The sequence below is a fragment of the Falco cherrug genome, chromosome Z (assembly GCF_023634085.1).
Source record: "Falco cherrug isolate bFalChe1 chromosome Z, bFalChe1.pri, whole genome shotgun sequence".
Taxonomy (NCBI): domain Eukaryota; kingdom Metazoa; phylum Chordata; class Aves; order Falconiformes; family Falconidae; genus Falco; species Falco cherrug.
Genome location: NC_073720.1, coordinates 64,963,035 through 64,990,638, shown reverse-complemented (window position 1 = coordinate 64,990,638; position 27,604 = coordinate 64,963,035). Strand labels below are relative to the sequence as shown.

Here is a 27,604-nt window from a genome sequence, read left to right as displayed (position 1 = left end):
CCTGCTGCTGTCCTGCTGTGACAAGGTGAGTGGCTCAGTGCATGAGGGAAGGGCTGTGGATGTTGTCTGCCTGGACTTCAGTTGAGCCTTTGACACAGTTTCCCACCACATTCTCCTGGAGAAGCTGGCTGCCCATGGATGGGCGCACTCCTCGCTGAGTAAAAATCTGGCTGGATGGCTGGACCCGAAGAGTGGTGGGGAATGGGGTTACATCCAGTTGGCAGCTGGTCACAGGTGGTGTTCTCCAGGGCTCAGTGTTGGGGCCTGTTCTGTTTAATGTCTTTATTGATGATCTGGAAAAGGGGATCAAGTGCACCCTCATGAAATTTGCAGATGGCACCAGGCTGGGGGCAAGTGTTGACCTGCCTGAGGGCAGGAGGCTCTGCAGGGGGACCTGGGCAGGCTGGAGCGATGGGCCCAGGCCAGTTGTGTGAGGTTCAGCAGGGCTCAGTGCCGGGTCCTGCCCTTGGGTCACACCAGCCCCACGCAGCGCTACAGGCTGGGGCAGAGCGGCTGGAAAGGGCCTGGTGGGAAAGGGCCTGGGGGTGCTGGGTGACGGCCGGCTGGGCAGGAGCCAGCAGTGTGCCCAGGGGGCCCAGGCGGCCAGCAGCACCCTGGCCTGTGTCCCCAGCAGTGTGGCCAGCAGGACCAGGGCAGTGACCGTCCCCCTGCCCTGGGCACTGCTGAGGCCGCCCCTCGAACCCTGTGTTCAGGTCTGGGCCCCTCACTGCAAGGGGGACGTAGAGGGGCTGGAGCGTGTCCAGAGACGGGCAGCGGGGCTGGGGAAGGGGCTGGGGCACAGGGCTGATGAGGAGCGGCTGAGGGAACCAGGGTCCTTTAGCCTGGAGAAAAGGAGGCCGAGGGGAGATCTAATTGCCCTCTGCAATTCCCTGTCAGGGGGCTGTAGTGATGTGGCTGTCGGTCTCTTTTCCCAATTAATAAGCAACAGTACAAGAGGAAACAGCCTGAAGTTGTGCCAGGGAAGGTTTAGACTGGATATTAGGAAAAAAAATCTTAATTGAGATGGTTGTCAAGCATTGGAACAGGCTTCCCAGGGAAGTGGTTGAGTCACTGTCCCTGGAGGTATTTGAAAGACATGTAAATGTGGTGCTTAGGGACATGGTTTAGTGGTGAACTTGGCAATGTTAGGTTTGCTGTTGGACTTGATGATCTTAAAGGTCTTTTCCAACCTAAATAATTCCATGATTCTATGGTTCTATAATTGCACATTTTTCACAGGCTGTCATCTAAGTACACAGGCTTATAAACGTTGCTCCTTTTGGCATTGTTAACAACTTCTCTTTATGATACAGTCACCTGTAGAGGATGTTGTAGTGTTGTTATGTTAAAAACAATGTCTCGCTGTAGTGAGATTTGCCTACTGCAGACATTATTCAGTTCTGATATCCAAGCCAGTGAAGAAAGAAGCTTTCTGTGTTGCTGTAGCTTGTAGGTTCATACATTGTTATAGAATGAATATAACTTGTAAGGATGCTACCATATCTGACGTGTCAGGCTGTTTCATTAGATTGTTACAACCTTTTTCTCCATATTTCCAGTAGTTTACAGTATTTCTGTGGTTTTAAATTGCATAGCTGATGATTTATGAAATGTATGCACTCATCAAAAGTACTTGCTATCTTGAGTCTTGAGTTCTATCTCTGAAGTCAAGGGTAGGACTTCTTGTAGGAGAAGGCTAATACCAAGTGATTTGAAAAGCCTATGACCCTTATGCATATGCTGTCAATGAGAATAGTAGTGAAACACCAAAAAGCAAGATTCTCTACTAATGGTAAGAATTAATTCTTACATGTTTTGTGGTTTTCTTTGCGTCTCTTTTGATGTCTTGCAACATAAAAAAATATCTCTAATAGCTACTTTTACCAAAAAAAATACATGCAAAGAAAAATTCCACTTTCAGGACCAATCTTTTCTCGCTCTGCCTGCAAGGAAAATGAGAGGTTGATTAATTTGTATGCTAATGCCTTTTTTATTTGACTAAATGGGAAAATAAAATGTAGACAGAACTTCCGAAGACACAATCCTTTAGCGGGACATGGAACGAGAATAAAGGAAAAGAACAGATAGAGAGGAAAGAGCTCCAATGAACTAACTCTCCCTGTCTTTTCTGTGAAATTGTTTTTAATTGCTTCATATTTCGGATTTCTTGGCAGCAGTGCTATTACATTTGGACTCGTTTATTCTAAAATTCTGTGACATCTATATCAGAAATCTGAATGACAATCTTTAGCATTGGAATTACATTTGCCCCTGTCTATCCAAGTGAGCAATACTGACTGTGTCAGTACTGAAGTAATCGAGAGTTCTCAGAAGACTGTTTAGTGCTGTGCCTCGCCTGTTAATACAATTTAAATCTTACATGGTCCTACCTAGGTTTGGTATGTTGCCAGAGTGACAGATGTTCCAGCAACTGCTGTTTATTTTACTTAGTAATGGTCATTCACAGCTTTTAGAGCATCACTTATATGAGGTGCAGTATGCTTTATAAATGATATTATCATTGCCATTATAAATTGCTATTTTCATTGTCGTTGTAAGTTTCAGTATCTACAACTGCCATACAATTATCAAGAACCAATCCAACAAGTAATAAATCCAATCCTTCATATTTAAGTTATATTTGACACCATTGCAAGATGAACCTGACTTGTATTTATGTCTTGGTTACTGAGTAAACTGGTGTTTGTGAGGAAAGACTATACAAAATGGAAAAGAGAAGACTTGAATTGTGCTGGTTACACTTTGGACTTACTTTCTTGGAAATTGAAGCTATTTCTGTTGTATTCTGAAGTATAAGGATGAAATTCATAGATTTTAATAATATGCTTCACATTCTGAGTCTCTTGATATTTAACATACCAGTAAACTTCCTGTAAATAGTAAAGAACCTATTAAGAAGTTAATTAATTGTATGGGAACTGCTAAGGAGGAACACAAGAATTGTCAAATCAGAAAGTGAGTGCAGTCCTCTTTTATCAGACACTGGTCTCTGCCAGTAGTCTGGTGCATTCCTCAAAACTGGAACAGATTATAAGAAAGAAATCTTAAAGCTCTGACACTTTTAAAGCAAAAGCAAAAAAAACCCCACCCACTTAAAAGTCAGCAAAACCAACAATTAACAATTACTTTAGGTCAGAAGAGGGAAAAGATACAGTTTGCAGTTTAGATAACATTTCCAAGTGTAATCAAAGTAGAAAAATGAAATAACTGATTTGGTTTCCACCACTTAGATCAATGAGATACAGAAAAAAATACATGCATTCTCTGTAGGGAGTTGGAGAAACAGTATTTTGCTTTGCCATGAGGCTCTCGCAATGTGTTAAAAGTTATGCCAGTGTAGATTGGTGTAGTGATCTAGTGAGGTAGTCAAAGATTTTCAGTAACATCAGTTTATAATAAGATTCTGCAGTAGTTTTTGTAATAGATGCTAAGAGTATTTAAGTCTATATGCATGTGCCATACAGATGCAGGCGAATATGTATATTCATATAGTTTGCTATATTGTCTGGGTTCACAGCTTGCATTCCAGGTTTGCTTTTCCTCTGTAATGGCAGGTCATGATTTGCTCCCTGATGATGGTTTCTTCAGGCAATTATATAGTGGTTGCCAGATTTAGGCAATTGTAAAATGAACAATAACTGGTGCACGCTGGTAATATGAATAATAACAACACCCATATCAGTTATTTTTTTTCCAGATTTTAACCTGCATTATGCAGTTTGACAAATAAACAGATACAATGCAGTGTTGCTGTTTCCCTTCTAAGGTTAGGATTTCTGCTTCCTTACAGGTAGGTTTTCATTCCCTTAAGGACAGGGCTAAGAATGCAGTGAGATGGATTCTGACTATGCAGGTTTATTTGCAATGTCAGTAAATATTCCCCTAGGAAAGGAGAACATAATTTCAGTGATGCATCAGTACTTGCAAGAATAAAGCATTTGAAAATATTTAGTCTTGCTTGTAGAGCAGTCCTTCCTACTTCAGGCCAAGGCCTGAGAAAGGTCCAGTTCTGCATTTTCATTTAATTTCTCATGCAAGCTCTTGACTGTCCATATACACAAAATCATGAGAGAGTCCCTGTGTATCCAGATATGACTGTCAGTACTGATTATAGCAGTCATCTTTGTCTTTCCTTTTTCATATCACCTGGGGATTAGGAAGCTATCAGCTCTTTCTTGAAGGGAATCATTTTTGCCTCATGTTAAGCCACATATTATTATGCTAGTAAGCACCATGTAAATGAATGGATAATAAACACTGTGCTGAGACTGTTTGGATAGATACGGCCAAAATGGTCCCAGCCAAGCACAGTTACTCATTTATCCTTCTCTTCCTTTTTGTAGGCTGATTTCCTGTAAAACGTTCCCATTTCCATTACAAATTTTTACTGTTTAGCATATTATGGTCTTACATTCAACACACATTAACATGTTTACATAAGAATAGGTCCTTGCTAATAATCAACAAGCTACCATATATAAAAAGTAAAATAAATCCTTGGTATTGGAGCATTTGTTTGCCTCTGAGTACTCCTGATTTCTCTGACCTTATTCCACCGCTCAGTGCATGCTGGGGTAGCATCTTGCTTCATCAACCCAGGAATGACTGGCCAGGTTCCACCTGGTCCTTGTCACAGGCACTCAGGAACAAGTGATAAGGATCTCTGTAGGCACTTGATTTCCCTGTCTCTCATGCTCTAGCAATGGATACATTGCTCGTGATTACTCCCAGTCCCTCTTGGTCAAAAGCAAAAGGAAAGCTGGCTCCTGAATTTGAGACTCATGTGGTAAAGAATGAGATTCTGATTCCTGTGTATGTTTTTGTATGCATCATAGGAAACACTCTTTTAATAAATCAGAAATATTGAAAATAGTCACATAATTTCTGAGATTATTCTCTTGATATTGAAGTAGGAATACAAGATCATTAATTTGCTTGCTCTAGAAATGTTCAGTGAATGTAATAATTGTGCTTCCTCTTTAATCAGCGGAATTAGTACTTTCAAGAAGACATCAATTTACGCTCATAGAATTTCAAAAGCAATAACATTTTTGGCATAGGATTATTAAAGCAGATGGTGTCTGTGGAGTGCAAAAGATCTTAATATCAGGTTTGCTTCAGATAAGCACCTAATTGTTCAGATGCATTTCTGAAGTTTAACGAAGTAATGATGTAACAGGTAAGAATACTGCAAGAGTGTGTGCTTCTACTAGGATTAGCACTTCCTAGGTAACACTTTTGTAAGCAGTCAGAAGGACAAGTGTGCATGAAACATGTACCTTTTCATTTCAGAGCCTCCAGAGCAATTTTATTTTTCCACTTCAGAGGGAGCATCCGGTGCTGAATAGATACATAATACTGTCTTTCTAAAAAATTACTGTAACTGGCTCTCATGTCCTTAACAGGAATGTCATGTTTAGGAAAACCATGATTCCCTCAGGATGAGTTTCTCATTTACTACTTCAAAAAATTATATGTCCCAAGGGAGCTTCTAAAGGCGTCTTCAACTCTCTTTTTCCTTCTATTCTCATTTGTTTTGGTATTATGAATCCTACAACTCCCTAATGTATCATGTGAGGTTGCTGAAGTACATGCTTTTGCTGCAACTGAGATGTGAAGGGAGGGATACTTGTTTAGGGATTACTACTGCCTCTTGCTCAGATGTTCCAGCTATTTCAATGCAGACTTTACATCCAGATTTTCTTGTTTATTTGGCAGTTCATTATTTAAGACCAGCCTGTCAAAGTAGGTTAAATATTCTTTGGGAAACATGGTCACATCTTTGAGACACCACAAATATGTTTAATACAAAAAGATTGGCTTGATAAAAAGAAACATGATAAACTTGCATCCCCCAAAATACTTTTCTGCTGTTGCCTGTAGATTTCCAAGAGCATCAGTACGCAATGACAAATCTCATGGCAATAAATTCCTAGAAAAGGCACAGAGAGACACCAGCAAAGTAGTGAAAATGATTGCTGATGATTTGTTCTAACTACTTGACCTTGTGACATCTCCCCCAGATATATGACCAAGATGGGACACTGCAGCACTTTATTGATGGTGGAGAACCCAGCAAGTCAAGCTGGATGAGGTATATCCGATGTGCAAGGCACTGTGGGGAACAGAATTTAACAGTGGTTCAGTACAGGTAAAGTATTTTTTCATTAATGCAACAAAATGAAAATGTTTTTAGTGAAAAGTCAGATTGTAACTGTGACCAGTGCTATTGCCTTTGATGGCAAAGAAAGCAGCAGAGCTTTGTGAGTGTGCTCATTTCGGGCAAGACAACAGCTGCAGAGCGGAGCTCCTGGGACCAAGTACAGCGCTGTGTCACCAGTGTGACCACCACACTGCATAGAGCCCTCTGCACCTTTTCAAACAGTCTGATCAGAAGCAAGCTAGTATGAGCAATCTTCTGCCCTTGATAAAGACGCATGTGCTAGAGGAAGGGGGAAAATGGCAAGAGAGGAGTTTTGAACACAGAGCCTTTCTGAGAGTTGGTCATGAGGTATGTATAGACCTAAAGCTTATATGTTGAGTGCACCTGCTAGCCAAGATTGCTGTGCTTGTGCCTCTTATGTCGCTGGCTAGAGAAGGTCAAAATGTGAAGAGAAATGTAAAGAAATTACGGTGCATTTTACTCTGTACTCGCAAACAGATTCAGAAAACCCAGACGATGCATTACATAAATAAATGATCTCAGCTATAAACAAATCTTTTGCCTCAGAATCAGAAGCAACTGCTTGGCCTTATTAAATGTGGTAGGAAGCACATCAAAGAATGCCCCGGGCTTGCCACTCACAGTGAGCAATCCTGATTTTTGCTAGTTCCTTTAGAAAGTGGAGTTTCTTTTCTTTAGGAAGAATCTTAAACTTATTTAAAGTACCTTTAAAATTAAAAATAAAACATACAAAAGCAAGCTAAATGAAATATATAAAGTTTGATTATCCCATAGGGTTCCAATTTAACAATGGTAAAATTGTTCAATTGCATTTTCAGCTTTTTTATTCTCTGGCCAGTTGACTAAAGAATGCTGCAGTTAAAAAAGTAACAATCCTATTTATACATTACAAATCTTTTATTATACCCTTAAATATCTGATATCTATAGCTAAGATCCCATTGGATTTTAAATAAACACACTGGATAATGAATAAAGATTGCTGTGATGAAAAAGTATTTTTGTAGGTATCTTGTGAACTATTTCTCAGTGTGGTGGTGTGTGCACGCATATGTATATATATAAATAAGGAAAAAAAATGCATACATATATATAGATGACAAACCTAAATGAAAAGTGAGCATGAGAAAGTCATTACACATCTGTCAATATTAAGTGGATTTTACAACTCTCCTTTCATGATGGAGTTTTTACTTAGAGTTCCCTCTGTTGATCTGTTTTCGATTACTTCAGATCTTTATAAAATGAACTACAAAAACACAATTTAAAAAACTGGCATCCATCACCAGTGACTACATCCAAGTGTAAGAAAATAGAAAAGTTGGACACTGAAAAACCAGCCTAATTTTTATTGTACATGGACGTCCTCCTCACAGAAAGTCAGCTGGTTTAAATTCATTCTGTTATGATTTGTAATATCTAAATGGAATTTTCTTCAAAGTGCTCTTGATTGATTGACCCTTAGCTGAACGTTTTGTTTTTATTTTGAGGCTGACAATAATGTTTGTTGGCATGTGTTCTGCTTCAACTGAGTTGGGACGCCATGAAGCTATCTTTATGAGTCATCCAACCACAATACTAAATACATGTCAGCAAAGGAAATATTATCCGAAAAGGGAAAAATCCCTTTGATGTACTTCAGCATGCAGAGATTTCTGCGAGTTTTGGAAGCTCTGCACGCTTGTAAGGGACGGTGTACTCTTACACTTTTTTTTCCCTGCCTACTCGAAGCCTCACAGACCACCCATTGCTCAAAAACAGTTCTGCTCTCTCAGCGGCAAAGTGTGTCATTTAGTTTTAGCACATTCATTTGCTGGGCTGCTGTGTTTATGTTAAGGGAAGCCAAACTGAGAGATGAAATGTTACAAGGGTGAAGTACAAAGTAGACTCAATTTTTCTCAAGTTAGGAGATGCAGGTAATTTATAGTGTGGCTCCAGTTTTCATTTTTATGTAACAGTGGAAAGAATTAACAAAATGCATAGCTCTGGGAAGAAAGAGAGGGAGAAGAGGAGAAGGAGGAGGAAAGGAGAGGGGGAAACACAGAGGGGAGAGTTTTTGTCAGATATTCATAGAAGGGTAAGAAAACCGTTCTGCTTAGCTAGCAGTGCCCTCCTGAGACAGGGTGGCAGTAAGCGAGGAAAATAACAAGATAAATGAAATTTTTGCAGCTGCTAGTAAAATATTGAGAATCTGCACTTTTTTATTGATCTTTATGATCCTGTTGCCAAGAGCCACTTTGCGGTGACAAAATATGTTGACAAGTGCATATCTCACTGCCATGAAAAATGTGGTAAAAGATTCTCCTTATGTCTGCAGTGTTATACAAGGAACAAATTGCATCGCTACAGCCAATTCTTTATAGAAAGTCTAAATTTAAGGCCTACCAGCCCTAAACACTTTTATCTTGAACTTCAGGCAAACGTTTGTAGCAATTCTTCACTCAGAAAACTGGTTGAGGCCTAACAGTTTTTTTTTTTTTTTTTGGTCTATGGATGTTTTCCTGCCTTACATAAGCTGTTATAAAAAATGGCCGTTTCTTGGTGCTTTGACTGTATCATTTTGGTATGTAATCCTTCAGCAAGAGTGTAGTGTTCTTCTTGTATATATTGAATTTCTATCCATCTCACAGCAGTGTGTTTTACTGCTCCATGTGAAGCCTAAGGGAAAAGCCACTATGAACTGATAACATTTTTATTTTATCTTGTGCCTGATTCTAATCTTAGACTGTTTTTGCCCCCATGTAAATCTGTTAACTGTAGAAGTATCACTCCGAAGCTATTTACATCACTGCAAGGTCAGAATAAGGCTCTTGCTTTTATGCTGGAGACTCTAGGATTTTTCCTTAGCCCTCCCAACACCCAGTTCAGTGTTCTAGGAATATCCACAGTCTTTTCCCACAGAGCAATGTGATATCACATTTATGGTAACACTAATTTGTACTTACTGAAGGATCATCAACATTGCCATCATGTTCCATACAGGGGAAGATTCTATGGTTGTATGTTCAGGTTAAACCCATTCTTTTATTTCCCTAAGCCAAAGTCTGTTTTACTCAACAGTCCAAGATCTCTCTTTCAGTGGTGTATTGCTGTAATGAAAGGGCATGTCATGCTGCTTGAAACCTCTTGCTAAAAGAACTTATTTACGTGAAAGAACTGTTGTCTGTTTACCCCTAAAATATGTTAACTTTAATTTAGATGACAAATGCAAAGCTGTTTAAATGGCTGAATTTACTGAAATGTGTGCACCACTGATGCGATGCTTGTGTTGTGTGGGCAAAATGTAGCATTTCTGAAATAATTTTAAAAGGGGCATTGCAAGAAAATATCTGTCTTTTCATAAAATTCTGGTGCTTGTAAAAATCTTGTTATTTAAAATATGCTAGGTACAGAGTGCCTGTAAGTTGTTACCCTATGCTACAGGAACAAAGTCCTTCCCTAATGATAGATATGGTTTTAAAATAATCAGTAAGTTATTCATTTAGTTATCTGCAGAAATGCTTCCAAAACAATGGATTTCTACTGTAATACTGTATATGATAAGAGGAGAATGCTCTGTTCCTAAATTAGGCATTTTTTTCTTTTCCTCTTGATTAGGTCAAATATATTCTACCGGGCTTGTATAGATATCCCCAGGGGCACCGAGCTGTTGGTGTGGTACAATGACAGCTACACTTCTTTCTTTGGAATCCCCCTCCAGTGCATTGCACAAGATGAAAATTGTAAGTTCTCCCTTGCATCTCTACTTGTGTAAGCCAGAATTCCTGTTTCATACCTAATCAGCTATACTTCTAGAGTATTTTAAGACATATTAAATGGAAGTGGTTGTATATTTAAGGTAAGCTCAATGTGTACTAAATAAACCCCAGAAGGTGATACAATTAAGCTGCGCAAAATCATGATAAGATTACCTAAATAAATGGAGATGTTTGGAAGTGTGCAGGTACGCACAATTAAAAAACAGATTTCCCACCATGGCAACCCCACATAGCCTGGTAGTGTGTAGAATCACTCTTCCTCATAAGTGATTCATTCCTAGTCTATTCTTAACCAATTTGCTTGGCCTCTCCATTGTTATCAGACCTACCACAAGACACTGTCTTGCCAAAACAGTAATGCACTACAGGTCCATGGGGCCTCTGTTAGTGACTCTTCATTCTGTTACCACTGAGTATGTCAAGACAAGCTGTGCTGACTGATTGTAGAGATGACATCCTTGTGGTTAAAATGTAAAAGCCAGCTTCTCTGAATACAAACTGAGTGGAAGTAGCCTGAAATGACAATGAACCTCCATTTCAACCTGGCCATTCCATTTCCATCCATTCTTCTACCCTTCTCAATATTTTACATTTAGTTTGCCAGGAATAATCACAAAATTAAGCAGGTAACTCGTAACTCAAACCTGGTGCAATCTGGTGCTGGATACCTTTGTCTGTAATGGGAATGGGTGATCCAAGCACACCTCTCAGTTTCACTCTGTGTGTGGAACTTGATTATAGTTTGCATCAAAGACCTCTCTTCTATTTTGACAGCTATGTGTATCTACATGGTGGACGAAACCAATAATGGATGCCTGACTGATTTTAGTCTAAAGTAACCCTGTGGCTACCCATGCTTAATCAATTACATATAAGATGTATTTTTTTGGTCAAGTACTTGGATACTTAAACAGCAATGCTAGGGTGAACGCATATCTCATAGCAACTTAAATACTGAACCATGCAGCAATAAAACAGCAAGATAGCAGGGATTAAACTGTCAAAAATAACATCCTTTTTCATCTTGAGTTTTCAAATCTGTTGGGCTTGAGAAAAGTTTACAAGAAATTTAATTGCTGGCAGTAATGTTTGCTGATAAAACTCACACTGCAGCGTACAATATAGAAATATTATTTTTTCTTTCATGAGATGAAGCTTACAAACCTTGATTTGAAAAGCAAAGCATGACTAAAATCTCTAAATATTGTCAGTTGTTATTTTGCTGTGAGCGAAACAAGAGTTTCATCCACAGAGAGACTAATGTGAGTAAATGAAATTAATCTCTGAGCACAGAGCCAGCTGCAGGCTGGTATATGACTTAAGTGCCACTTAAGCCCTCAGAGTAGACATTCTGCTTATCTTCTGCACAGGGGTATTCTCACCCAGTACAAATTCTGCCTATATTCTTAGGTCTTTAATATCATGATCTTATTGCTTCTGTGGACTTTTATGAATACCAAAATTACCAAAAAAACCAAAACCCCAAAGTGATCTGCTTCTTGTGTGAGAATGTTGGGGCAAAATGGAGGTATATAAATTGCCCCTTGAACTGAACAGACATCGAAGATGTATTTTATCTCTGGAAACTTGCAATACACCGCCCCATGGATGTAACTCTACTTAGAAATCAGGGCCTCACATACTCCAGAAAAGAATAGCCTAGGAAGGACCTCAACTTACATAAATTAAATAACATGTAATATTATAATATTGGAGTCATTATGATTGATGGAAGATATTAGAACATAACTCTGTGAAGTAACTGGCATTATATAAAGTGTTAACAAAACATTAGTTTGTATTACATTTTTATTGTATATTAAATAATGTTGGATGATTCCAGCTTACAACTGAAATTTAATTCTCTTATTTGCTCTTAGAAGTCTATCATCATGACTTACATAAACAGAGTTGCAATTTCTAATCACCTGCTTAGCAGGTGCTATATATACCTACATGTGGAAATATACATATTAACACTTTGTGACAGTAAATAAATGTGTGAACATAGGTAGACATAGACATATGCATACAACATATTGAATTTAAAAATCTCTGTTAAATATTATCTCATGAGGCTGAGTGTGCTAAAATTAGAAAGCATGAGAGGGTACTGGGCCCAGGCGGCCTAAATTATGCTTCATTTTGCATTGTGGCACAATCTTTTATCACCTGGCCCATTTTTCCATAGGATCCTTGCCTCATTCAGTGAATGATCTAGATGGTATTCAAGGAGTGAGGCAGCTGTTCAGCTTTCTCCTATATGTTTGGCCTCCTGCTGTCCGTGTCGTGCAACATCCAAATTCAGCATTAAATCACTTCTTTGTGAGAACAGTGTATTGCATTTGTTGCTGAAATATCTGAGTCCCTCATAAGCCATAGTTAATTGATGATCGTAAGACATTTATGGGTCTGGAAACAACTTTTGTTCCTATTTTTTAGGTGGGAAATTGATGCAAAGGTATCTCTGCCTATACTTTGCATTGTCTTGTGGTGATCTAACTGCTATTAACCTTAATCATACAAGTCATGGTAAAGTCACTGGCTTTGTATTGTATTGGCTGTGACTATTTGTGAGATGTAATAGTATAATATACTTAGTGGCTGCCCTTTAAGAGGATTAGGGAACTATTGCTGCAGCAGATATTTAAGCCTTGCTGTATCTCAAGGAATGTCTGAACAAGAATTTTTCCCCCGTGCTCTCAAAATTCATGCTTGTCTGTGCTGTAGCAATTGGACATGCTGACTGCAACATGCAGAGTCAGGTTATCACAAATGCAGCAGCATTCTCTTTCAGATGACAATCCCATTGTGCAATAAATGTATATCACAGTCAGGCTTCTCTGAGTCCTTTCACTCTCAGACACCCATTTGCATGAGTTTTCATTTCAGTGTCAGAATCAGCATCATCCATTCAGATCACTGTCTCATTCAAGCCCATTTTTTTGTGCATTGTTAAAATAAAGTTGCTTAATTCTAGTGTCAAGAAAATGGATGTTGGTATTTTTTTCATGTCTCCCAAAACTGTATTAGTTTTAAAAAGGCATAAAAAGGATCTTATTTACTTTTCTTGTTTTCTCCCAGTGAATGTCCCTTCGACTGTAATGGAGGCCATGTCCAGACAAGACACCCTACAACCATTTAATAAAAGTAGCAAACTATCCCCCGCCACTCCACAGCGATCCATAGTATTTCCACAGACTCCGTGTAGCAGAAATTTTTCTCTCCTGGATAAGTCTGGGTCCATCGAGTCAGGATTTAACCAGATCAGTGTCAAAAACCAACGAGTTCTTGCAAGCCCAACTTCAACAAGCCAACTAAATTCTGAGTTCAGTGACTGGCATCTTTGGAAATGTGGGCAATGCTTTAAGACTTTCACCCAGCGGATCCTCTTACAGATGCATGTGTGTACGCAGAACCCTGACAGGTAAAACCCAGGCTCTCTTTATTTCTGTATCTACTGATAGCCAGATCCACTGCTTCTTTTATCAAGCTGTTATCATTTCCAAAACCAAACCATTATTAGGAGGAGCCTGTACAACATAATTCATCTGCAGCTGTGTGAAGTAAGCTGATAAAAACCATTGCTTGACTTCACTATTTGTAAAAACATTTGGTGCCTAAATGTGCAGATAAAAGGAAATAGCTAAGGATATAATCTTGTTTTCAGAATGGTTTGGTACATCTGATGGAGGCAACAAAATAGAAGGAAAATTTATGAATATCATAGATGGAAAAATGAGGTCAAGATAATTAAAAGTCTCTCTGTCTTCCAAAGATAATCTAACTTGCTGCTCAGTGGCTGTCACAGTCATTTCAGGGTTCACCTATAGTGTGCAATGTGTATAAACTTAATTAAGTACTAAGAGGTAATGAATTGGAATTTTTTGCTTAGTACTATTTTTCTTCAGAGCATGCAAACCCATAAATCGTGCAAAGCTGTCAAAAGGAAATACCTACTCCACTAGTGATGTGGAGGAAAACAGATGCCACTTATTCAATAAACTAATATCCACACAGAAGAAAAATGTTGACTAGATACCTCAGAGTCAAAGTTGGTTTGAAAGTTTGTCAATACAGAATTTTATGGCCGTGAACTGAGGATGAAATTTAGCTGAACAAGTGAATTAAAATTTCAGGTACTCTGACCAGTGGCACAGTAAATATAATGGAACCATTATTTATGAATCAAAGCTGGTTTATTTGACAATTTTGATAGCTGGCAGGACAAAAGACAAAAATCAAATTAATTCAATAAAAAAGGCTGCCCATGTTTTGTCTCTTCTTCAGCTGTGAAGAAGGTTTGAGCAGAATAGCTGAATCCCTGGAAGGTTGTTCTAAAAGCAGCATTTAATTGTGAATTACATTTAACCAAAACACTACCAAAAAACCAGTCAACAATGAGTCTGTGTATGTGTTTGTATGCATGTCTGTCTCTGTGTCTGTGGTTATCTACTTGTACACATATGCTGGTGTGATTCTGTGGGTATGAACATACTGGAGCATAAATTCAGTTTTCCTGTCAAGCATGCTAGGGGCAAACTAGATTCCATGCAAATCTTCATAGAATTTAGAGAGGTGATAATATTGCAAATGCAAACAAGTCTTTTCAACATTTTCTGAATTATATGCTGGCCTTAGCAGAAACAAAACACTGTGCTAAGGAGGCTGTAGGACACAAGTGTCAATTTGTGTGCCACAGTGTAGAATTTAGGTCCCCAAAGGTTAACTCTCCCAAGTTTCATGCACTTATGTTTCTAGTATTGAAGCATCCTAAGCATACTGTAAAGCATGAAATGTTGCATCAGGGGCTCTAGAAGAGTATGTTGAGAGGATCCCCCACATATTTTTTCAGTGATTCATCCAACCAGGTGTGATGCCTAGATTTCATCCTTTCCTTTGCTTGAACCTTTGTCTTCCGTTACGAAGAACCAAGGTGCAGATAATAGTTAATGCAGGAAGCGTCTCCCCTAATGGAGCAGTTCTGCACTCTAAGGGATAGTTAAATATTAATTTTGCCAGAGAGAGAAAATGAGAATAAGTCTGTTCTACAATTAGGTCTGTCATCCTGGAAGTGAGAGATTTGATTTATTAATTTTTATTTATTTTTATTTGTTTTCTTTTAAGTGTCTTGTGTCAAATATTGCCTGATTTTAAGTCTTTGCCCTTAGAAGTGAGCACCCTCATTATTAGTAGGTTACTGATTCATGACATCTTACTGTTTTGCCTCTCCTGTGCTTACCTAATTTGTCCACGCAGAACAGCTTCAACAAGGAAGTGTAGAGCATTTTTAGCTTCAAATGACCTACAGTACAGCAGGAAAATTATCAAGATCAGAATACAAGTTGGCTCCCCCAGGAGCAAAGAGAGCAAAGGGTGATTACAGCAAGGACTCAGCAGATTTGGGGAGGATTGGGGTGGAGAGGACAGAAGTAAAGACTCTGAGTTTTAAGTTGTGAGTCCCAGAAGCTTTCAGAAATACTCAAACTATAATAGCTAACACCTTTTTCTCAATATTGATACTGGCTAATTTAGATGATTTCCTCTTTGGCTTGTTTGGTTCTGTGAAACCCGTTCTTTAGAAACTTTTCCTCTTGTGTTATACAGAGAGCATAGAACTTAAATGATCTTGCAGTATACAGTTAGGATCAATTTGTTGCATAAATACGAGATACTGCAGTGTTCTGTTCTGTGACACCTGTGTTCCCTCTGTATGGAAAAATAGCTTACATCTCTATGTTTTCATTAAATAAATAGTGCAGACTCCTTGTGGAGGGAGGCCAGTCTTGTAATGCCTTCTTTGTTTCCGTGAGGTGTGCCATCAACATAACTGCTGTAAAAAATAGGTCGTCTTTAGAGCATCATGTGTCACGTCAGTCACATGAATATGCTTAAGATCACTGCAATTGATTCAGTGTTTGAAATTATCAGCATAGCAGTTATGGCAGATCGTAAGTGCCCTAGGATCTGGGTTCTCATATCCCTGCTTAAAAAGCATTGCAGATTGAGTTTACATCACAGGCAGCTTTTTGTCTTTTAGCAGGTACCGGTAGATCAGCTACTTAGCCCTACAGTGGCTGGAAGAGTTGTCTGGTTTCTTAAACATATTGCATTTCTCCAGATGAAAAATTCCTAGTGTTGTACAAAATTTCCAGAAGACAAGAGAACAGGGTATGATCTGTGAAAGAGTCCCTGTTTGCCAGCCTGAAGTACTGGGTGCAGCTCTCTGGTTTGTATTTTCTCAACCATATCTACAGCACTGCTCCAGCTGATAAACAGCTCCCCATTTATTGTCAGCAATTTGTGAGCACACCAGCCGCTGTATCTTTGATGTGACTGAAGCAGCAGGGCCTGTCTTCTTTAGGAAATTACTTTAGACTATCTGTTTTGTCTTGGTATTTGTTTTTCAACTATGCTGATTACCTACAGCATGAAGTGCAGGGAAAACATCTTTGCATCCATACAGGCGGCCAGCTCATGGGGTGAAATTTGAGAAAAACAGACTGTTTAGGCCTTGAGAAATTAAAAAAAAAGAAATTAATTTAAAGCCACTTAGATTCAGGAAACATCTCAATGAGAGCAGACACAGAAAAAGGCCAAAACATGCTTAATTCTATTAGGCAGTAAGAAAGAAATGGTCTTATTTAACAGGCAGATGATTTAATAAATAAAAGTAATCTTAAAAAATGATGAATCCAAAGTAGGGAGGATTATTAAAATAATGTGGTTTTTTAGATTAAGATTAGGATTAAAATTTAAATTAAAATTAACTTTAAATTTTCACTGGTTTACTTTATGATTTACTTTTCCCTTTACACTGAGTTTTTTTTAGCTTGTTGGATTTTGTAGGACCTCTCTTCAAACTTAATGGTGATTGGGGTTGGAGTGGGAGTGGGAGATGAAGATCAAAATCCATCAAGGTATGAATTCTGGGACTTTCTGAGCTTTTGGGACTTTTTTTAAGCCCTCCCCAGACAGAAGCAGTTTGAGCAATTATTTCTTGAAGCAGGAGTTAGAAATCCATTTTCTTTTCTGGTTTTTGGTTGGGTTTTTTTTTCATTTTTTTTGTTTTGGTTTTGTTTTTTTCTCCTTTTTTTCCTCCTGCTGCAGAAATTTCAAACAATCCTATTTAGGACAAGGTGGGGGTGGGGTGGGGCTGTGGGGGTTGGGTCCAGAAAGGAGTAACCAAAAGCCCTTGATCACAGTGAATCATTTTTAGAGCAGTATTTGGATTTTATTTTTACTGACAACCACTTTTCTGAGAATTAGACAGCCTCTTTTAATGACATCTTTCTTCTTTCTTGCTATTTTCACCAGATTCAGGATGTATTGGTGTTGAGGGAAGGCAGGTGGCTGCAGTTCCCAAGAGCTGTCTGTGGCACATTTTCATATAAAATATGTACATCTTTATATATATTCTCATTGATTGCCATGTATTTAAGCTGATAATTTGAGGGGAAACCCACTTTGTAAGGGTGTCCATGGCTGAAGAATTATGGATGCAGTTCTTGTTTACTCAGAAGATATTATTGTACTCATGTTCTGCTGTAGCACCTCACTCTTAAATGGTGAGATATTTTTAAATACAGGAGCTTGATGTTTGAAGTTGCCAGTTTAATAGATCCTCTTCTCCAAGATCTCGGCTCAGCCCCTCTTTGTGTTTATCTTTTTCTTTATAGGTTCTGTGTCCTTGACATTGATGCTCCCACCATCCAAAAGTCCATTAATTAATTTAAACATCTCCCAAAACAGACCTAAAAAAAGTAAATACTGTGAGTAAGAGTTGTCTATTTCTGTTTATATAGTGGCCATGGATTATTGCTCAATTAAAGTAAACATCATGCTGAATTTAATGCTTGTTCTTGCATAACCTTTTCACAAAGGTTTGCAAACTCACAGTACTCATAGTTACTAACAACAAAGGGTGGACAGTGCAGCACCTCTCCCTGGAAGCTTCAGAAGTTTGAAAACACTTCAAGCGTGCTTTCTGCTTATGTTAGTTCCTCCACAAACATTTGTAGGAGGTGATCCCAGAACTCCCAGTGGATCCAGCTCTGCCATCCTTGCTGCTGTGTTGTGCCTGAAGTGCTTGGGGCACTAGCCATGCTGCCTCAGGGGGACACAGGGGCAGTAGTGCCTATAGAGTCCAGAGGCAGTGAATGTAGCCCACCCATGGCCACGCTGATGCTGGGGGTGCTTCTGTGTGCAAGCCAGCAGTATCCTTAGGTGTCGCTTTGTTCTCCAGCTTCTTAGTTCAGCTTGCTAGAAGAAGGCATCCCTCCAAAATACCTTTCCATTAGAAGAAGAAGTTGTTTTTTTCTTTCTTCTTAGTCTTCAACAAAGAGAAAAGCACTTTCAGTTGTATGTCAGTGTCTCTTCTTTCAGCTGGTGCTTTTCTAGCTTTTTCTAATGGGAAAAAATTACAGCAATGTACTATTTTGTCTCCCTGATCTGACAGTGTTTCAATGACAGAGTTACAGATATTCAGGAACTCACCATTACAAGCAATTCTGTTTCCAAAGATTGCACTGGGATTCCACATGCTCCTTGAAAACAGCAGATTCTCTTCTGAAGAGGCCTTACCAGAAACCCATTCATTATAAAGGAAAGAATTAGAAAATGTAGTAGAAAATAATTTTAAGTTTTTTCAGGATTCTAATAATTCAGGCTGTGACTTATTTATGACGTAGAAAGTAAGTTTATATTGGCTGGATGTACTAGGCAATCAGCAGTTGGAAAGTATATTGTTCTAGCAGAGGGATAGTACAAGATAAATAATTAAAAGTTATGTCATTTCTGCTAAATGGAAATCTAAAAAGAATCAATCTAAATGTACAGTTGTCTGTCAGCAACTATTCCAGGTGCAAAGATATGGATTTTTCTGTTGTTATCCTTTAGCATGCTTTGTACATGTTAAAAGATCCCCTGCACAAAGCCCGAGCTTTGGTGAGGTTCTATAAGCTTCACAGGGAATGTTGGTTTTGTACTGGTCCTACACATAATGTAGTTTCACACAGAAAAAAAAAAAAAACCAGCTACAAAAGTGAGAAAACTAAGATGTAAAGAGACATCACCAGACAACAAAATAATTTGACAGACTAGGGAGTATAATGTATTCTTGACTGGTTTCACTTTGAAAATGTAACATGAAAAACTTGGAAAAGGTCAAAATCTAAATAACTATAAAACTTGAAAACTATGACATTACAGTCACTCCTTTCTGAATTTCACTTTAAATGACCTGTGTTCCTATTGTGGGCCACCATATAATCAGGGACTGCAAGATTAGGGTCTCTAGAAAAAGGTAGTGGACTCTGTAGTTTAGTAAACCTAGGTAGCTGATTGATGGGCTAATGACATCAGGATGGTTTTACTAACAGGAGAATTTGCTTCTAGGTAAGTAGATTTCCTTCCTTTAAGCTCAGACAGGAGGACAGAGAACTAGAAAAATACGTAGCTAGGGGTTTAATGAAAAACATTAGAACTGCTTTTGATGGCTGTCAGCACATCATTCTCATCTGCACACTGCCATACAACAATTTAGCCATTCTCAAATGTAACTTAAAAATACTATAGGAGAAGATTTTGATCAGGCTTGATTTACATCTGGAAGGGCCTACAAGATACCTTGTAGATAATGCACTGATGAAGACATTCAAAACTATGTTGTTCCTGCTACATGATAACCAGAGAACAAATTTTTATAGAAAAGAAAGTATTTCTTCAGATAGTCAGCATATACTTTGAGGCCCTGGTACAACTGTTTCATCAAACTGATTACTTTCATACTTGCAAATCTGCCTGTACATTTGCAAAGGAATATTTTAGTTATGTAGGCTTTCACATGTGGAGTGACTGCAATCCGTTTTGTTTGAACATTATTTTCTGGAGCATCAACACACCCCTGGGCTGTGAAACAGAAATGCTTATGTTTTCATGGATTCCTTGAAGCTCAAGGAGGTACAATATGTTCTCAGTTATTCCAGTGGAAATGAGTTTTTCTGGGCTGGGACTGCATTCAGCCTAGCAGCACATCTTTGAAAATACACCCTGTGAAGACCACAGTTTTTGTCACTATGTCCCTGTCCCTTCTGTCTGCCAACCTCTGCTATAAAGAGGTCACCATCTTAATTCAGTGTCCCAGTGCAGACCAAAGTGACGACAGAAGACACAACTGCTACATCAAAGGGAGGCCCACTCTGTCCATGTCAATGTACCCACTGAACCGAGCATTGCTCATGTTCAGTCCTTCTGCACCACTTTCATTTTTTTTTAAAAACAGCATATTGATTTTATTTTCTGCCAAGAAAAATTTCTAAGCCCAGTAAAATGGTTGCTAGAGAACAAAATGACAACTTTTATACTTACTGAATGACTTTGTTTTTGCTCTTGCAAAAGATAGTAGTATCCGCAAGTTGTCAAACTTTGACGTATTTTAATCTGCAGTTGTGCAAATCAGATACAGCATTTTAAGATTGTTATAGTATTTCAATGTATTTATAACTTTTATTTTTAGAACTAGCTTTGTTTAATGTGTGCCATGTATCTAGCTTGAAAAAATTACTTATTCTGTCCATTTTAGTATTACTCATAATCTTCTCTATAAACTGGAGAAACACATCCCCTGCAGGGAGGAGGGTGACTTTTGTAATGGTTGTTCTCCAAAGATATGGGTGAAAGGAAAGCATACAGGCAAAGTGGTCTAACAATAGGTGATTTTTTACAGGGCTCTTTTTCTTGAGCATTAGCCAGTGAAATGTATTCTGAGTACTTATATTAATATCCTTTGTAAACAAGAAATTTGTTTTTGGGCCAGTGCAGAGGGTAAAAACCTTTTACTTGGCATCACAGTGCTCAGTTATAACTCGTTTGGAATTGTGACTGGATACAAGTTACAGTGTGACTTTTCACTGCGTGAAATTAATCACATTGACTGTTAAAAAATAAAAGATTAATTGGTTTTATGTAGTGTTGTATCATTTATTGTGGTAGCTGTTAAAAATAGATAACCAGAGGCTAATAGATGTTAATGGTCCCTTTCACTATTAAAAAATCAATGTTTCTTGGATACAGAATATCTTAATGTGTTCTTTTTGCTTGAAAGTGTTTGATTTGGAAATACCCAAACAAATAGGCCTGCATTCACAACTCATCTTAGTTTTACCAGCTCTTGAATTTTCATGTCAAGATTGATAAATATTTTCTGTGCAAATTAATTGTGCACTTCAAGAAAGGAGAATACTGGGCATGCTACTACTTGTCATCCAATAAGAGAAACAGATATTCAGTGTTTCTGGTTTTTTTTCTTAAAATATTAATTTACATATATTAATATTTTTAATGGCCACATCATCTAGGTTAAGTAACCCTTCTACAGCTTTTATATATTTTTTTCAAACTTGTTGAAAAGTAGTTAGATTTTCAAATGTAAGTAATTAAAATTGTAAGCTATTGAGTTATTGACCAATACTGAGCTATTAATCAAGCTAAAAAATTCTACAATCAGGGTTCAGTGCTCTGAAGCACTGTAAAATAATAGTATTTGTGCTCAGTGATGCAAGTAACCACAATTAAGCAGTTCACTTGATAAATGAGATAGTTCACTTTATTTTGCACTTAATTGAATTGTACATGCTTGGTCACCATCGTCTCGTTCCCTTTAGTTTTGGTTTCTAGCCATTTAAACATACACATTTATAAAGAGAGAGCAATTAAGTTGGTGTTGGCCATTTGCTCTAGAAGTGCAGACATCATGAGAATGTCGTGCAGGGTAAAAATCATTAATATCCCTCCTGAAAATTCTGATGAGCATGTAGGACTGCCACTAACTTAAATCAAATGTGAAAAGGAAAAAAACCCCTGTAGGATGTTGATATGAAATCACTTTTACCAAAGAGAAATATACAGGTGTTGTTTCTCCATATATTATTTCAGTTAGCAATGGTATTTGCATTTTAGCAGTCCTGTCTCACCTTGCTGTCTTGTATCCTTTTATTTCTATGTTTACAGTCTGTTTGTTATGATTTTGAATTTGTAATATATCAGTCAGTTTTGTTTGTTTGTTACATTTGTTTTTAACAAACTGTGTTGTTGAAAACCTAAGCTGTGGGTTTCATTTCAAGATCACAAAAAAAGGCATTTTCAATCTGGATGGGAGAACTGTGTTAATTAAATGCAAATATTTTCAATAGCAGTAAGAAAACAGAAAGATAATTGTAAAACGATGGTTATTTTTTGCAATGTCTCTTGTTGAAAGAGGTGATGTCAAAAAACCTAGATTCCTCCAAAGCAACATGAATAATTTAATTACAAATGGTCACAGAATCCACCTAGGATATAGGTATGACAATCAGATGTGCATTTGTAGCTAAGACTGTAGCTGGCATCAACAGACAGAGAACTTCATGCGTCTTTTAGCTCCGATGGGTAAGAAGTTTTTGGTGACTAAGGAGTATCACACTGAGCTTGGGAGAAATAGGGCATGTGTATGATGTGTAGTGCAGGCTCACTAGCTTGCTGAATTATGTTTTGTGGGACTCTCAGTCAATTCCTGCGCAAGCATTTTACATTTCCTAAAGAGATCATGAAGTTTCGGGTGTGTGTCTCCCAAGAAAACCCCGGAGAAGTGCACCCCGCAGTTCTTTTTGGAAGTTACTTGGAATTCCAGATGTTCCTGCCAATATGTTTTCCCGCTTATGTCAATAGAAAGTGCTGATGGCATGGTGTTTTTCTTTCCCACTGCAGGCCCTACCAGTGTGGTCACTGCTCCCAGTCTTTCTCACAACCTTCAGAGCTGAGAAACCATGTAGTCACGCACTCCAGCGACAGGCCTTTCAAGTGTGGCTACTGTGGTCGTGCCTTTGCTGGTGCCACAACACTCAACAACCACATCCGGACGCACACTGGGGAAAAGCCCTTCAAGTAAGTACTTGAAGCTGCTGGCCTTCACCAGCTGAGATTAGAGGGGGAAATGCATCACTGCTGTTCTCGAGCATCACTGCTTCATACCAACACGCAGAGGGGTTCCCTTGAAAGCCAAGGTCAAACCACCAGATAAAACCGTTAGTGGTGTGGTTAAAATCAGAATTAAACCAGGCTTGGTTTTGGGTGCTTTGCGAGCCCTGAGCAATTTTCTGTCCTATGATGACAACTTGATAGTTTTAATTCAGTGTTATCTTCTGCTGCTGTTGACAGAGAACCATAGCTGAAAATACACTCAAGACTGGGACAAGCTATGCTGTAAAAACATTAATATGATTCTTTGATGTCTGCATGCTAAGGTAGATGGAGCTTCACATAAAAGCTAATTTGGGTCTGGTTAAATGTGGGGGAGGAATGTGCATTTTTTTTAGTCTTAGAATCACTGCATAGAAAATGCAACTCTAGCTTGTGGCATAAGTTTGGTGAGATCATAATAATAAATGAATAGTGTTCAACTGTCTGAGATACAAGAAAAAAAAAAGTCGTCACCTGGTCAAGATGTTTTTTAATTAAACAGATGCTGCTTATTTCTGCAGTTTCTGTTTACTGACATTAAAGCCAAGCACACATCTGAGTCTCAGAAATTTTCCCTCTATGCTCACCTCCAGCCATAACACAGCTGATCCAGGTGGATTTTACCTTCTGTTGTGCAAGACGCTGCCTACTTAACAGGAGGTGTTCTGCAAGACAGAGTACAAGTTTTCCATATTTGTGTCTGTGTCTTTGCTGAACTGACAGGCATGAATGTTACGGATATCATACCTGGAACAATCCCACTTTGAAAGAAAAAAGGTGATTTATTGATATCAATGTATAATGTATTGATATAACTTCTTTTGGAAGGAATGGGAGTAATATAGAATAAGGTGTACATCTCTCCCTCTTCTCCAAGGACTGTCTGTCCTCTGTCTACTTTTCTCCATTTGTCTTTCTTTTCTGCTTTTGCCGTACTGTGCTCTCGGTCTGCTTTATGTAAGAGAGCTCAGCCATGGGGGCTGTCAGAACCCCTCATAACAAGCTCAGTAGAGATACCGGTAGGGATACTTTGCCTCCATATATGGATGAAAGGAAGCATGGCCTCCATACATGCCTCTGCTGGGGGCAAGGGGACACAGCCAGGAGCCAAACACTGAATATCCAATACAGAAGAACTTGCATGCCAGAAATCATAGCTAGGTTAGTGCTGTAGGTGGCAAAATGTGGAAACTGAGAGCATCTAAACATCGACTCCTCTAGAGTCAGTCTGTTGGATGCTCAGAGCCCATAGAAAGTGAGCCAAAAATAGTGTGAGCAATCAGATTGATTTTATCTAGTTGCTGTGTAAATAGATTTTAGTAATTAATGGAAGAGGTTTCCGGGTCAAAATGGAAAATAGATTTCTTTTAATGTTAAGGTGTTACTTATGTGTAACCTTGTTGACTCCACTTAATTTTTTTCCTTAACATCCTGTTTTTGTCATGTTTCCAATAGAACTGCTATTTTGCCCCATTTAGAGTCATTATTTTTCCCCTTTGGTTTGGTAATTTTTTTCCCCTTTTCCAAAATGGTCTTGACTACAGCACAATTTCATTTGTGAAAGGGCTCTAATGTATGTTCTACAATTAACCAGGGTCTGGGATTTGTTTGTTTGTTTTGCCCTGCTTATGCAGAAGTATTAAAGTATTCTGGGATGTACCTGCCCATTCCAAAGCTGCAGGGCAGAGCAACAGAAAATGGGGGTACTTCGTACTGCTTCTTTGTAATGTATGACATAATTTCATTCTTGTCAGATTTTTATTTAGTTTATTCCTTAAAATCAAGAAACAGTAGTGCCAGTTTCTCTCTGGAAGACTTGAAGTACTTGCAGTAAGCAGACTAGTAATTTCACATGAAGCTAAAACTGGAGCTGCAGATCTTCCCATCCCTGCTAGTCAGATACGGGGACACAGTCACCCTGATCCTGCAAGCTGTTTAAAAGGGTAGATTTGCCTCCCATGCAGGACTGCTTGCATTTGAGAGAGGAAGGACAGAAAATGTATCCAGACATTGATTCACCTTCTCTGCTGGAGGAAAAAAAGAGATAGCTGCAGCTTGTCTTGATGTCTCATCACCATTTAGATCCTCCTTTGAAAAGGAAGGGTCCAAGACACGGTATGAAGTAAGCTTAGGAAAAAAACCTCAACAAGTTCCAGTAGACAAAAGCCATAAATGGGACAAACAAGATTTCTGTCTCTTGATCATGTGATTCAGGTTTTAAATGTTAATTTACAAAGGGATTTTGAGTGTACGCTTACCAAAAAAAAGTGCAAAACAGAAAAGTCCTTTGAGACAGGGTTTCTGTATGTCAGAAAAGTCTGTTTTCTGGTAATGTACATACTTCTGTTGAATAATATTTGTACTATTAGCAAGAACAACCGTGTATAGATAGTGCTACACTACTTAAATTCTAGCTAAGTTATTTTAAAAATAACAGCAGTGATTTTAAAGGTATTACTAAGTTCTATTTCATAGGTGAAAATGGGCAGTCAACTGGACGGTTAACTTGCATCAACTGTGAATGCAATTTCATTATTTCTAATGCAGTAAGGCAGTTATGTTTGTAAGTGGTATTTGGACAGATTACAGTGTGCATGGATTAAGCAGGCAATGTCAATCACTAATCAGAAGGTGTTTGGAAAATGGTGAACGTAAGGTGACAATATTTTAAAATATTTCAAACTGATTGTTATTTAAGAGGAAGTCTGTGATTGGTTAGAAAGCTTTTGCTGTGAGAAGGTGTTCTTTGTAGGTCCTATGTAACTTTGGATGTGTGGTGGAAGAATTTTCTATTTGCTTTTCATTAGAGATAACAATGCTAAGTGAGGTTATCTATAGTCAGAGCTTTAGCTGCATTGCCTGGACTGCAGGTCCAGTTAGAAGGGATTTCTTTTCATGTCATCACAAGCTATCAAGTCAGCCTCACCACTGTAAAGTTTTTGTGTATTCTTATCTTACTGAAGTCTCCAGTATGGCTGCTAGTCTGGGAACAAAGCTTTGGCAAAAAAGAATAGTTAAGGGACTTGCCTGCAGAATCAGGGTTGTGCAAGCATCAAATATTCAGGAGTTGGCCAAAAAGAGTTAGAGGAAAGGTTATTTCAGATTGGAATAACCCATGTGTTTTCCATTGTTTCTTACTGAAATGCAAAACTGGTGAAAATCCATTTCAGGTTGAATATAGATGTTGTATATGCAGTGACATCTCAACTTTGTCATCTTTTTTTTGTTTGTTTGTTTGCTTGTTTTGGTCTTTAATTTTTTTTTTAACTCTTTCAAATAAAATTTAGTGTTAAATGTAGCTTTTGAATGAAATGTTAAAATGTTTATTTTGAAAATACCAAATGAAGACATTTTTTCCTAGAATAGACCCTCAGCATTTTCTTCACCCAAAACCTTTCACAGAGGTTGACATGAAGAGTTTTGTTTACAACTCCTACCCAAGCAAATCGCATAGGGAAACCTTGTGACAGAATGAAGTCTTGTGTTTGATGAGGTTGAATGTTGTAGTACAACATTGCTCCTTACAATTAAAATGAAGGCACAGACACACTGTAAAAAAGGATAACATGGATCCAGTTTTCACTGATGGCATCTAATAGTGTTAGGACTTTTAAATTGCTTCTTTGTATCTACATTGTGTCAGGGGCTGTTTAAATTACTCTCAAATGCCATCAGATCACTTAAGTGGAAATTAAGTGGTCTGTCAGTTAATAGGTATCGTTATTGCCAATACTTGTATCTATACTTGAGGTTTAACCAAAAATGTGATGTATGTCTAATAGCCAGGCTTGGACTCAGCCCCATGATTACTTTGTGAGTGGCTGCATGAGAGGTGGGCTCTTTTTTTGCCTTTCTGACTGTTTTGCTACTATTCAACCTTCCAATCCAACATTAAACACGTTTGTAGCATAGCAACATGCACACAAAAACATGCACGCACAGGCTCACCGGTCTCACAGACACATGTCATTGTAGTGATTGTTATTCTATGACAGGCTGGAAAAGGATGATTGATAGAGGGAGAGAATACACCATAATTCAAAAGAAAAAATATTTCTGCTTTTTTTGCCATTCCTACCTACTGTGAGATAGTTACAATGACTCTATGACACTGTTATCTTCACCTTTCCTATCAGTTTGTATCCGGCAACAGCTTCTCTGGACCGTATTGAAAAGAGGAGTCAGGGGCCAAATACAGGTTCCTGCCTGTAAGCCAGGTACTTATACATCCAAAACTGTAGTCCTGAAAACACCATTGCAAGTGCCTAGAAAGTACAAAGCACCTTGGGTACTATCTGAAGGTTACCTGGGTATATGAGGAAGCCAGGGGAAGTAGGTGCCTTGCCAAAGGTTTTATTCTGAGTTTTGCCAAGGGCTGTGCAGTGCAGACAGCATAGCCCAACCAGCAGACATGCTTGGCACCCACATCCCTCCTGTCCAAAGGGTAGGTGCTTGTAGCATGAGATTTATTATTTTCTGGTCTCTCTTTGGCATCCTTCTTTCCTGTGTCTGTATGAAAGTGTCCCAGAACAGCCTGTAGCTGGGAAGTTAGAATATTCTCACAGCAGAAGAAGCCTGTGGATAGAGGACAGGAACTTGCATTGTAAAGAAATACAGTAAGCCTTGCTTTGTGCTTTCAAAAGCAA

The 27,604-nt window shown here is 38.5% G+C and overlaps 1 protein-coding gene across 1 annotated transcript in view; it reads left to right on the top strand.

Moving 5' to 3' along the window:
• Positions 1-27,604, top strand: part of PRDM6 (PR/SET domain 6) — a 79,094-nt gene that overhangs the window by 45,156 nt on the left and 6,334 nt on the right. Inside the window, exons 3-6 of the mRNA XM_005432987.3 lie at positions 6,045-6,172; positions 9,802-9,926; positions 13,047-13,389; positions 22,707-22,883. Coding sequence (XP_005433044.2) covers positions 6,045-6,172; positions 9,802-9,926; positions 13,047-13,389; positions 22,707-22,883 — 773 coding nt within the window. The remainder of the gene's footprint in view (positions 1-6,044; positions 6,173-9,801; positions 9,927-13,046; positions 13,390-22,706; positions 22,884-27,604) is intronic.